The sequence below is a fragment of the Leptonychotes weddellii genome, chromosome 13 (assembly GCF_054177405.1).
Source record: "Leptonychotes weddellii isolate Sample4059 chromosome 13, ASM5417740v2, whole genome shotgun sequence".
Taxonomy (NCBI): domain Eukaryota; kingdom Metazoa; phylum Chordata; class Mammalia; order Carnivora; family Phocidae; genus Leptonychotes; species Leptonychotes weddellii.
This window is the reverse complement of record NC_138381.1, coordinates 60,130,465-60,144,093: the sequence shown is the minus strand read 5'-3', so window position 1 is coordinate 60,144,093 and position 13,629 is coordinate 60,130,465. Positions and strand designations below refer to the sequence as shown.

Sequence of the window (13,629 nt, the reverse complement as noted above, 5' to 3'; positions counted from 1 at the left end):
ACCCTGAGATCATAACCTGAGCTGAAGGCAGATGCTTAACGACTGAGCCACCCAGGCATCCCTTATTGCTCATTTTTATGTGGAATTGATCTTTCTGAACTTTTTAGAGTGAGGCAAGATCAGTTAACTTTCCTATTTCACAGAGCTCCCACTGCTGTCTCATTTGTAGTATTAAAAAATATGGCAGCTTGCTCTATGGGATATCTTGGATCTATTCCCCTAAAACACTTGGTCTGATTCTCTCTTTCCTTGTCTCTCTTGTCCATCTCTTGCTCAATTTCTATTCTACTTCCAGCAGTTTTTCTTCATTTTGAAGCTCTGGCCTAAAAGGGAGCCTGGCATGTTGGTTCTGAGACTAGGGGCAGGACTGCTCCAACTGTTTCAATTCTGTCTACATTAGCCCTGGTAGTGGAAAGGAGAAAACTCTCAGATTCAGCTGCTAGTCTCACATGGGGCCTCTGCACTTTGCAGTGACTACTTATTGGCTGTTTTGGGGTTTTCCCATTCTCAGGTTCCTTAGATGCCACCCTCATTGCTCCTTCTTCCTCCTGTAGAAATGTTAATACCATGCAGGTCTTTTGACTATGGATGGTTTGTCTTCACCTGCTTGCATTTTGATTTTATGGGGATACCTTGTCCCATGGTTTTGTTGTAATTGATACATGAATTTTTGGTTTTGCTACATGGTTGCTCTGTGTGTTTTATGGGGATTCAGGGACTGGAAAACTATGTTGTCCGCTCCACTATCTTCCCCAAGTTCTTTTCCTACTTAATTTTATTTAACTTAATATTTGACCCATATTTAACTAGAAATGTCTGTTTAAGTAATACCCATTTATAGTCACAGTATTTGGGAAATGCTGATTATATTAGAAATGCATTTGACTCTAAGTAAGAGAAAGTCTGACAGTGGCTTTAACAAATTGGGATTTGCTTTTTTTCATAAGCAGTTTGGAGGTTGGTCTTGGTTTAGCTGCTCAGGGAGGCCATCAAAGACTCAGGCTTTCAGTACCTTTCGAGTTCACCATTTTTAACATATGGCCCTTTGTCCTCAGAGATGACACTGCATAGTTGCAAAATGACTGTCTGTTTTACACAGGAAGGAGTAGGGAAGGGTGGTGTCAGATCTGTCTTTTACTCAGGAAAACAAAACTTTCCTGGAAACCCTCAGCTGCATTCTGCTCTGCCTCATTGTCCAGAGCTGTGTCACTGGCTGCCTTTTGCCACATTACATGAAAAAAAGACCAAAACAAACAAAAAAGCAAACATGTCCAATCCAAGCTTTCTCTCCCAGCTTCCTCTGCAGCAGATGCCTGTGAGGAGGCAGGAGCCTGACAGTGGGTGTTGGGTTAGCCGGTGACCGATGTCTGCCATACTGCTTTAAAATCATCCCCTTATAATCTTTACTTTCTTTGCTCTTGACTGGTAGCAGGGTCTGAAGGAAAGATACTGGACTGGAATTTGGGAGACCTGAGTTTTGGTCCTAGCCCAGACCCTAGCTAATTGTTTGATCTGGGGATAAGTTACAGCTCTGGGCCTGAGTTTCTCAAATTGTAAAATGAGAGAGTAAGAATACTGCTTGTTCTCTAAGCATCTACCAGAATTAGAATTCTGATACTGTGTTGACTTAGAAATTTAGGATTTTTTTTTTTTCGCCCCAAGTTGTAATCTCTCTTTTTTTAAAAAGATTTTATTTATTTATTTGACAGAGAGAGACACAGCGAGAGAGGGAACACAGCAGGGGGAGTGGGAGAGGGAGAAGCAGTCTTCCCGCCAAGCAGGAGCCCGATGCGGGGCTCGATCCCAGGACCCTGGGATCATGACCTGAGCTGAAGGCAGATGCTTAACGACTGAGCCACCCAGGCGCCCCTGTAATCTCTTTTTATTTTTTTTTATTTATTTTTTTTAAGATTTTATTTATTTATTTGAGACAGAGAGAATGAGAGACAGAGAGCATGAGAGGGAGGAGGGTCAGAGGGAGAAGCAGACTCCCTGCCGAACAGGGAGTCCGATGCGGGACTCGATCCCGGGACTCCAGGACCACGACCTGAGCCGAAGGCAGTCGCCCAACCAACTGAGCCACCCAGGCGCCCTGTAATCTCTTTTTAAATCAAGTGGGTTGTTTGTTACTTTGGGGAAGATTGGACATGTTTGCTTTTTTGTTTGTTTTGGTCTTTTTTTCATGTAATTTATTCCTCAGGTTTAGGAATATTAGAGGAGAATTAATTCATACCAGAAAATGCAGAATAGGGCGCCTGGGTGGCTCAGTTGGTTAAGCGACTGCCTTCGGCTCAGATCATGATCCCGGAGTCCCGGGATCGAGTCCCACATTGGGCTCCCTGCTCGGCGGGGAGTCTGCTTCTCCCTCTAACCCTACCCCCTCTTGTGCTCTCTCTCTCACTCTCTCTCTCTCTCAAATAAATAAATAAAAAAAATCTTAAAAAAAAAGAAAATGCAGAATAATGCCTTTATGTTCTTGGAGATTGTTTTAACTTTTATAAAATGGCATTGTTTTATCATTAGTAAACTGAGCCAAAATGACCATCGAATTAGTAGGGCAAAAATAATGCAGTATATGTCCAATATAAGGTAGTCTTAAATATGAGGTAGTCACCTATTTTCCTGAAGAGAAGATCTGAACAAAGTTTTTTTGGTTAACTTGAGAGGTAGGTAAAGCAGTCAGGTCCTTCTACAGTATTTAATTCATCAAGATTTCTTCCTCATTCTTATCTAATGGCCTTGCTTCCTATTTTTTTTTTTAATTTTATTTTATTTATTTGACAGAGAGAGACAGCTAGAGAGGGAACACAAGCAGGGTGAGTGGGAGAGGGAGAAGCAGGCTCCCGGCCGAGCAGAGAGCCCGATGCGGAGCTCGATCCCAGGACCCTGGGATCATGACCTGAGCTAAAGGCAGACGCTTAACGACTGAGCCACCCAGGTGCCCCCTTCCTATTTTCTTAATAGAAACAACAGAAGAGGGGCATCTGGGTGGCTCAGTTGGTTAAGCATCTGCCTTCTACTCAGGTCATGATCTCAGGGTCCTGGGATGGAGCCCCACATCAGGCTCCCTGTTCAGCGGGGAGTCTGCTTCTCCCTCTCCCTCTGCCCCTGCTCGTGTGCTTTCTCTCTCACTTACTCTGTCTCTCAAATAAATAAAATCTTAAAAAAAGAAAGAAACAGAGGAAACCCGCACAAGCTCCCTCCCTCACATCCACACACCGCCAACATCTGTCACTGTGCAAGCTGCTTTCTCTACCATTAAGCAGGTGAACTGTCCTTGCTCTCATCTGTGGCAAAATCCTTGGCTTTTGCACTGTTTCCTTTGTGCCTACTCAAGGACATTATTCTAGCAGTTTTTTTCTCTTTTCTGCATCAGTTTTTTGCCATTTACTGGATCATTTGCACCAGCATATACCCTTATTTCTCTCAATCTGAAAAAAAAAATCTGACCATACGTCCTCCTGCAGCTAGCACTCCATCTCTTTGCTCCCCTTTACATCAACTCCCCTGGCCATACTCTATCTCCAACACGTATTGTAGTCTTTCTTAAATCCATCCCACTAGTCTTTAGATTCTACCCCTCCACCAAAATTGTTTTCGTTGAGGTCACTACATCATAATTTTTTGAGGTTAATGTAGCAATTTGTTTTTAAGATTTTTGCTTATATTGTCTGTTTCTCCTGAGCCCCCTTTTTCTCTGTGCTTTTGGTGACTGTCTCATATGGGAACCTTTCCCTGAATGTGAAAAGATCTTTTTATTGTCTGTTCATATTTAAGAGTTAGGCACTAAAATGCTAATTTTGGAAGCTTTTCTATGTATGCACAGGGACTTGTAAATTGAAAACTTTACTTTGTTTTTGAGGCAGAGACCAGACAGTTTCACTGGGGAACCTCCAGCTGTCAGTATCTAAAAGCCTTTTCCCAGGGGGCACCTGGGTGGCTCAGTAGGTTAAGCGTCTGCTTGGGCTCAGTCACAATCCCAGAGTGCTGGGATCAAGCCCCACATCAGGCTCCCTGCTCAGCGGGGAGTCTGCTTCTCTCTATCCCTCTGCCACTCCCCCTGCTTGTGCACTCTCTCTCATATAAATAAAATCTTTAAAAAATAATAATAAAAGCCTTTCCCTTAGGTTGATCAGTTTTCCCCAGAGGAGAACAATCCTCCAAACTCCTTCTAGGGTTGAGCGGCTTGGAGGTGGATGGCGGTGGTTATAAGCTTGGCTGTAGGCAGAGGAGAGGGAATGTGGGGGGGTCTCACTGTTGAGTATGTGGACTCTGTTGAAGACCCTCTCCAGAACTCTGCCTGGTATCCTGCAGTCCAGTGGCCCTCTGTTCAGCCTCTCCAGAGAGAAACCTGAGTCTCTGCTTGGGTGAATAACAGGACCTAGGGGCCTAACTGCTGCTTATGCCCAAGCTTGCCAACAATCCTATGTTTTCATCTCCAGCCGGGGCCCCCCTGTTCCTGATGCCTCATGTTCCCCGCCTTTCTGATGTCTGTGCCACCAGCTGGTTGCTCCTTGATTCCCTCAGCACAGGACCTTTAGTTGTTCCTCTGCTTTCTCTGATCTGTTGGTTCTGTTGCTACTCGCCTGCCTGCTCTCTAGCATCTAAAATTTTTTTTTTTTTTTAAGATTTTATTTATTTGACAGAGCACAAGCAGAGGGAACAGCAAGCAGAGGGAGAGGGAGAAGCAGGCTTCCCGCTGAGCAGGGAGCCCAATGTGGGACTCGATCCCAGGACCCTGGGATCACGACCCGAGGTGAAGGCAGCCGCTTAACCGACTGAGCCACCCAGGCGTCACCTTAGCATCTAAAATTTGTTGACAACTCTTGTCTACCATCATTCCTCCTATTCTCCGTCTTTATGGGCATACACCTTTCGAAATATCTATGCTGTTATTTTAGTGGGGTTTGGGGAAGAGAAGGAGGTAGATGGACAGTAGTAGATGGGAGAAGGAAGTACATATGCAAATGCGAGTGGTTCTTTTCCATTACATTTTTTTTTTTTAAAGATTTTATTTATTCATTTGAGATACAGAGATAGAGAAAGAGAGAGATCATGAGCAGGGAGAGAGGCAGAGGGAGAGGGAGAAGCAGGCTCCCTGCTGAGCTAGGAACCTGATGTGGGGCTCGATCCCAGGACTCTGGGATCATGACCCGAGCTGAAGGCAGACACTTAACCATATGAGCCACCCAGGCACCCCAAATTTCTTTTTTTTTTGAGATTTTATTTATTTATTTGACAGAGAGACACAGAGAGAGAGGGAACACAAGCAGGGGGAGTGGGAGAGGGAGAAGCAGGCTTCCCGTGGAGCAGGGAGCCCGATGCGGGGCTCGATCCCAGAACCCTGGGATCATGACCTGAGCCGAAGGCAGCAGCTTAACGACTGAGCCACCCAGGCGCCCCTTTTCCATTAAAATTTTTAAAAATCATGAGCAAAGTTGTTTAAAAAATTTTTCAAGCTATAGACATGTGTAATAGGAAACAGCAGTCTCCTATAATCTCTCCCTGAAAGATAACCACTGGTAATAGTTTGGTATCCTGGAAACCTTTTCAGGCTTTTAATATGTATAATATAATCATTTATATATGTACACACAGTGCATGCATATACACGTAGATAAGTTTTTATATATGTATACAAATATGTGTTCATACATTATATACATATGTAAATATATTTAAATTGGGTATGTATTACGTTAATTCCAACATATGGGTACTGGAAATACAAAAAAATTAATATTTAAAAATGGTGTCATACATACTATTAGGTAGCTTTATCTTTTCACCTAACACCTTCTCTGGAACATCTCTCCATTTCAGTATCACTTAGCTCTACTTCATAAAAAATGACTAGGTGGCATTGATTGAATTTAACCTATCCCCTTTTGAGGGGCATTTGTTGTAATTTTCTCTCTCTTTTTTTTATTATGAACAATAGTGAAGTGAATTTCCTCATGTATATTTTTGCTAGCTAGTCTTTTAGAAACCATGAGTGCTGAGGAGGAAGAACATGTTAGTAACCTGCAGAACCATGAATAGAAATTCAAAGTGACTGGCAGGCACAGAGTTCTTGAGTTATCAGTCACCTCGAACAGTGCCTGTTAGCATCAACACAATCTGCCATTGCTCTTATTTTCTTTATATCGCCTTTGGCCCCTCTTTATTTCCTCTACCTCCCTTTGGCTGTTTTTATAACTCCTCTGGCCAGATTTCAGTTAAACTAATATGCTCTGTTCCTGTAAGTACTAGGAATACCATTAGGCATTTGCTTATAATTTTTAATCTCCTGTATATGTAAATGGGAAGTGTAGCTACCACTTTTTACTAATCAAAAATATTTTTAGTCTGATGAAGGGAAAAAAAAAACTGGATAATAATTCTCAACTCACTTGTGGTATTTGGAAAGTCAGATTTTTATTTTACTTTAACCTCTTTAATTGGTAAGATCTATTGTATATCATTTTTTAGCTTTCTTTCTAATTTAAGTCGTTCTGATCTGAAAAATATCTGTTTTTATTCTATTCTGGTGTTGTCAAATAATGAGCCATGGGGGTGCCTGGGTGGCTCAGTCGTTAAGCATCTGCCTTTGGCTTGGGTCATGATCCCAGGGTCCTGGGATTGAGGGATTGAGCCCGGCATTGGTCTCCCTGCTCCGCAGGAAGCCTGCTTCTCCCTACCCCCCTGCTTGTGTTCCCTCTCTTGCTGTGTCTCTCTGTGTCAAATAAATAAAATCTTAAAAAAAAAAAAAAATAGGGCGCCTGGGTGGCTCAGTTGGTTAAGCGACTGCCTTTGGCTCAGGTCATGATCCTGGAGTCCCGGGATTGAGTCCCACATCGGGCTCCCTGCTCGGCGGGGAGTCTGCTTCTCCCTCTGACCCTCCTCCCTCTCATTCTCTCTGTCTCAAATAAATAAATAAAATCTTTAAAAATATATATATATATATAATGAGCCACACTTTTCTGTGAGAAAGTAAAGGCAATATGAAACTAATTTGGAAATAAATATCAGCTCCCACATCATCATGGATCTTTCTGATTTTTGTTCATTGCTGAAGGTTTTACTATGAGCAAAGAATACTTCGGAAGGTCTTTGAAGAATGGAAAGAAGAGTGGTGGGTTTTCCAGCGAGAGTGGAAACTCTGTGTTCGAGCAGACTGTCACTACAGGTCAGGTTTCATGTTATATTACTTTAATTTTACTGATACACATTATTAAATAGTTACTTGTTAGCACATTTCTAGTCAAAAGGAGAAAGTATTTTTGTTGTTTGTTTGTTTTCCAAAGATTCACTTATTTATTTGAGGGAGAGAGAAAAAGTGTGAGCAGGGGGAGGGGCAGAGAGAGAGGGAGAGAATCTCAAGCAGACTCCCCACTGATCAGGGAGCCTGACATGCGGCCCCATCCAGTTACCCTGAGATCATGACCTGAGTCAAAGTCAGGAGTTGGACGCTCAACCGATTGAGCCACCCAGGCACCCCAAAAGAAAAAAGTTTTTTGCCTCCAGTTTTATTGAGATATAATTGACATATATCACTGTATGGGTCTTAGATGTACAGCATAAAGGTTTGACTTGTGAAATGATTACCACAGTAAGTTTAGTTAATGTCCATCATCTCCTACAGATATAATAAAAAGAAATGGGAAAAAAAGAAAAAAGCTGGGTGGCTCAGTTGGTTAAGCTCAGGTCATGATCTCAGGGTCCTGGGATCTGACCCGCATTGGGCTCTCTGCTCAGCAGGGAGTCTGTCCCTCTCCTTCTGCCCCTCCCCCCACTCATGTTCTCTTTGTCTTTCTCTGAAATAAATAAAATAAAAAAAAAACACCACTTTTTTTTTTAGATATAATGGAAAGTCTTAGGATTTATTCTCTTAACAACTTTCATACATATCATACAGTAGTGGTAACTATAGGCATCATGTACATTTCATCTCCAGTACTTCTCTGTCTTACAATTAGAAGTTTGTACCTTTTGACCACTTTCCTCCAGTTCCCTCTCCCACCCCTGCCTCCGGTAAACACAAATCTGATCCTTTTCTATGAGTTTTTTGTGTTTGCTCTTAGATTCCACGTATGAGTGCGATCATACAGTATTTGTCTTTGTCTGACTTAATCACTCAGTATAATGCCTTCAAGGTTCATCCATGCTGCCACAAATGGCAGGATTTCTTTGCTTTTTATCCCATTGTTTGTATCTGCCACAGCGTTATCCATTCACCCATCTGTGGACACTTAGGTTGTTTCCATGTCTTGGCTGTTGTAAATAGTGCTGCTGGGAACATAGGGGTACAAATATCTTTTCGAGTTAGTGTTTTCATTTACATTGGATATATTCCCAGAAGTGAAATTGCCGGATCATATGGTAGTTTTACTTTTAAATTTTTTGTGGATCCTCCATACTGTTTTCCATAATAGCTGTAGCAATTTACAGTCCCATCAACAGTGCACAAGGGTCCCTTTCTCTACATTCACGCCGGCATTTGATATCTCTTATCTTTTTGATGATGGTCGTGCTAACAGGTGTGAGGTGATAGCTCCTTGTGGTTTTGATTTGCATTTCCCTAATGACTAGTGATGTTGAGCATCTTTTCATGAACCTGTTGGCCTTTCATATATTTTCTTTGGAAAAATGTCTGTTCAGTTTCTTTGCCTATTTTTTAATTGAATTATTTGGGGGTTTTATTTTATTTTTTTTTTTTGCCATCAAGTGGTATGAGTTCTTTATATATTTTGGATATTAACCCTTTATCAAATATATGGTTTGCAGATATTTTTTTTCCCATTCCATAGATTATCTTTTTCACTTTGTTGATTGTTTCTTTTGCTGTGCAGAAGTTTTTTGGTTTGGTGTAGTCCCATTTGTTTATGTTCTATTTCGTTGCTTGTGCTTTAGGTGTCATTTCAAAAAAATCATTGCTAAGACCCATATGAAGGAGCTCTTTTCCTGTTTTTTCTTTTAGGAGTTTCATGGTTTCAGGTCTTATATTTAAGTTTTTAATCCACTGCGAGTTAGTTTTTGTGAGTGGTTTAAGATGGGGTCTAGTATCATTCTTTTACACGTGAATATTGAATTTTCCCAGCACCATTTTTCGAGATTGTCATTTCTCCATTGAGTAGTCTTGGCTCCTTTGTCAGATATTAGTTGACCATATATACTTGGGTTTGTTCCTGTCCATTGGTGTGTTTTTTCTTTTCTTTTCTTTTTTTTTTTTATAAAGTAAGATTTTTCTTTTTTTTTTTTTTAAGATTTTATTTTGTTATTTGTCAGAGAGAGAGAGAATGAGAGAGCAGCAGGCAGAGGGAGAAGCAGGCTCCCCGCTGAGCAGGGAGCCCGATGCAGGACTCAATCCCAGAACCCTGGGATCACGACCTGAGCTGAAAGGAGACACTTAACTGATTGAGCCACCCAGACATCCCTCACTGGTGTGTTTTTATGCCAGTACCATACTGCTTTGATTAATACAGCTTTATAGTATAGCTTTAAATGAGGAAGTGTGATGCCTCCTGCTTTGTTCTTCTTTCTCAGAATTGCTTTGGATATTTTGGGTCTTTTGTGGGTCCATGGAAATTTTAGGATTGTTCTACTTCTGTAGAAAATGCCATTGGAATCTTGATAGGGCTTACATTGAATCTATAGATGGATTTTGGTAGTATTGTTTTAATATTTTAGTGATATTAACTAATATTTAATTATGTAATTAAATTACATAATTTAGTAACATTTTAATAATATTAATTTTCCAATCCATGAATGTGGGATACCTTCCCATTTATTTGTGTCTTTGATTTCTTTTGCCAGTGTTGTGTAGTTTTCAGAATAGAGATCTTTCACCTCCTTGGTTAAATTTATTATAGAATATTTTATTGTTTTTGATGCTATTGTAAATGGAATTGATTTGTTTTTCAGATAGTTCACTGTTCGTGTATGGAAATGCTACTGATTTCTGTGTGTTGATTTTGTATCCTGCAAAGTTGACTGAATTTTTTATTAAATATAATAGTTTTGGGGCTGAGTCTGTAGGATTTTCTATATATAAAATCATGTCACTTACAAATAGAGACAATTTCACTTCTTCCTTTCCCATTCTGATGCCTTTTGTTTGTTTTTCTTGCCTGATTGTTTTGACTAGGACTTCCAGTATTATGTTGAATAGGAGTGGTAAGAGTGGACACTTTTGTCTTGTTCCTGATCTTAGAGGAAAAGCTCTCAGCCTTTCTTCTTTGAGTATGATGTTAGCCGTGGGCTTGTCATATATGGCCTTTATTATATTGAGATATGTTTGGTCTATCCGTAATTTGTTAAATGTCTTTATCATGAGTGATTGTTGAGTTTTGTCAAATGCTTTTTCTGTATCTTTTGAGGTGACCCTGTGATTCTTTTCTTTCATTCTGTTAATGTGATGGATCACATTGATCTGGAGAAGGGTTTTGAATCCTATTCTGTTTTTCTTCAAATTCTTTTTAGAATAAGTAAGATCAAAGTCCTAAATTAAACCCAAGCACATGTGCATGTGGGCACACACATATAGAGACACCTCTTTAAGTAACCATTATGTGTTGGTCATATTAATGGTTTGAATAGGGTTTTCTCACTGACTCTCACTTCTGTATAATTTCTAATTCTGAGAGTGTTCTTTTTTTTTTTTTAATAGTTAAGGGTACTGATTTATTTAAAACATAACATGTTTCTGCTTCATAACAACATCTGTATTATTTTATATTTTTATTGGCAACTTTCACTGTACCCTGGTGATTTCTAAAAATCCTCATACTTCCCTGCTGGTCAAAGTTTCCAAAAAATAATAAACAAATGATTATTAACTATGATCTTTTTATTCCATGACTATATATATTCTGTAAGAAGAGTGTTCTGTTTTTTTAAAATAATAAGTTGTTTTAATTTTTATTGATTATAGGAGAAAATATATGCCCAGTATGGGACATTAAGAAAATAGAAATAGAGAAAAAACCAAATCCTGACATTAGTACTCCCAGGGACAAGTAGAGGAAAAAGTAAAAATTGGAATTATATCAAATCCACATTTTATACCTTTTTTATACAATAAAAAAATGTATCTTACACAGTGTGTCTTTTAAAAATAGCATTTACTCTCATAATCACTTCTTTATTTAGGTTCTTTGGGTCAGGGTTTCTGATTTGTGGATATTTCAGATAAGATAAAGACAATGTTGAATCATTCTAATAAGCTTGTAGAGTATGAAATCAAGTCTTAGGAAATAGGATAGTGAAAATACGGAGGGACTGACAGTCTTAAAGTGTATAGTGTATGTATTGAGAAGGAAAAGACAAAGGAAAGGTGTCATTGACCATGTTTAGTGAAAAGGAGAGGTAATGTTTTACATAATGTGGATGATTAAGGTGATAAAGATATGACTGTCACTCTAAATGTCACAGCTTTGTGAATGCTGAAGGTGAAGTTATTCTCAGGTAATTCAAGCCTGTTTTTCCTTAATGATACTGTAAAGTGAGGAGAATGCCTCTCCATCAAGGAGAATAGATTTCACTGTGACTGTGTGAAATAAGATTTTAGCTTAAGATATAGATATGACTTTTTTGTATCAGAAGCATCCATGTTAATTTCTGAGTACAGAATGGACTGGTTATATTGAATTAGGAGTTTTTTTGGTTTAAAGAAATGCCATTTGGGGCACCTGACTGGCTCAGTCTGTGGAGCATGTGACTCAATCTCTGGTTTGTGAGTTCAAGCCCCATGTTGGGTGTAGAGATTATAAATAAATAAACTTTATTTATTTTTAAAGATTTTATTTATTTGACAGAGAGAGAGAGAGATCACAAGTAGGCAGACAGTCAGGCAGAGGGAGAGGGAGAAGCAGGCTCCCCGCTGAACATGGAGTCCAACACGGGGCTCGGTCCCAGGACACTGGGATCATGACCTGAGCCGAAGGCAGATGCTTAACCGACTGAGCTACCCAGGCGCCCCAATAAATAAATACACTTTAAAAAATAAAGAAAGTAGGGGCACCTGGGTGTCTCAGTCGGTTAAGCGTCTGCCTTCGGCTCAGGTCATGATCCTGGGGTCCTGGGTTCGAGCCCCACATCGGGCTCTCTGCTCAAGTGGGGAGCCTGCTTCTCCCTCTCCCTCTACTTGCCACTCCCCCTGCTTGTGAGCTCGCTGTCTTTTGCTCTCTCTCTCTCTCTTGCTCTGTCAAATAAGTAAATCTTAAAAAAAAAAAAAAAAAAGGAACGAAAGAAAGAAATGCCATTTGCCTTTTTTTTTTTGGCCTCCTCAGATATTACTTATACAACCTGATGTTCCAGACCTGGAGGACCTATGTGCATCAGCAGCAGGAGATGAGGACCAAGTACATTAGAGCCGAGAATCATGGTGAGACAAGGAAGTACATGTCTAAAGAAAATGCCTTCATTTATTTGATTTTCTTTTATGAAGACTTAATTTTTTGAGAGCAGTTTTCTTTAGGTTCATAGCACAAAATTAAGGGGAAGATACATATATATGTATATATACTCCTCTTCCCCCACGCATGCGTAGTCTCTCCCACTATCAACATCACTCACCAGAGTGGTACATCTGTTACAGTGAACTCCCATCAACACATCATAATCACTCAAAGTCCATAGTTTACACTAGGGTTCACTCTCAGTGTTGTACCTTCTATGGACATGTACCCATTATGGTATCATACAGAGTATTTTCACTGCTCTAAAAATCTGTGCTCTCTCTCCCTATTTAGCTCATATCATCCCCCTGGCAACTTTTGTTTTGTTCTGTTTTAAAGATTTATTTATTTGAGAGAGAGAGAGCATGAGTGGGAGGGGCAGAAGGAGAGGGAGAGAGAATCTCAAGCCGACTCTGTGCAGAGCATGGAGCCCAACGCAGGGCTCGATCCCATGACCCCAAGATCATGGCCTGAGCAGAAACCAAGAGTTGGATGTTCAACCGACTGCACCACCCGGGTGCCCATCCAGACGCCCATCTACCCCCACTCCCAGCAACTTTTTACTATCTTCATAGTTGTTCCTTTTCCAGAATGTCATGTAATTGAAATCATATAGTATATAGCCCTTTCAGATTGGCTTCTTTTACTTAGTAATATGCAGTTAAGGTCCCTCCATATCTTTTATGGTTTGATAGCTCATTTCTTTTTTTTTTTTTTTTAATGTTATGTTAGTCACCATACATTACATCATTAGTTTTTTGTTTTTTTTAAAGATTTTATTTATTTGAGAGAGAGAGACACAGCGAGAGAAGGAACACAAGCAGGGGGAGTGGGAGAGGGGAAAGCAGGCTTCCCGCGGAGCAGGGAGCCTGATGCGGGGCTCGATCCCAGGACCCTGGGATCATGACTGAGCCGAAGGCAGATGCTTAACGACTGAGCCACCCAGGCGCCCCACATCATTAGTTTTTCATGTAGTATTCCATGATTCATTGTTTGCGTATAACGCCCAGTGCTCCATTCAATACATGCCCTCCTTAATACCCATCACTGGGCTAACCCATCCCCCCACCCCCCGCCCCTCTAAAACCCTCAGTTTCTTTCTCAGAGTCCATAGTCTCTCATGGTTCGTCTTCCCCTCCCATTTCTCCCCCTTCATTTTTCCCTTCCTACTATCTTTTTTTTTTTAACA

At 40.4% G+C, this 13,629-nt stretch overlaps 1 protein-coding gene across 14 annotated transcripts in view; it reads left to right on the top strand.

Moving 5' to 3' along the window:
• Positions 1–13,629, top strand: part of SFI1 (SFI1 centrin binding protein) — a 96,949-nt gene that overhangs the window by 25,577 nt on the left and 57,743 nt on the right. For 12 of the 14 annotated variants that reach the window (XM_031028356.2, XM_081801768.1, XM_081801775.1 and 9 more), the window contains 2 exons: positions 7,058–7,168; positions 12,273–12,367. In XM_031028356.2, coding sequence (XP_030884216.2) covers positions 7,058–7,168; positions 12,273–12,367 — 206 coding nt within the window. The remainder of the gene's footprint in view (positions 1–7,057; positions 7,169–12,272; positions 12,368–13,629) is intronic. The other 2 variants (XM_081801777.1, XM_081801776.1) reach the window with 1 other exon arrangement.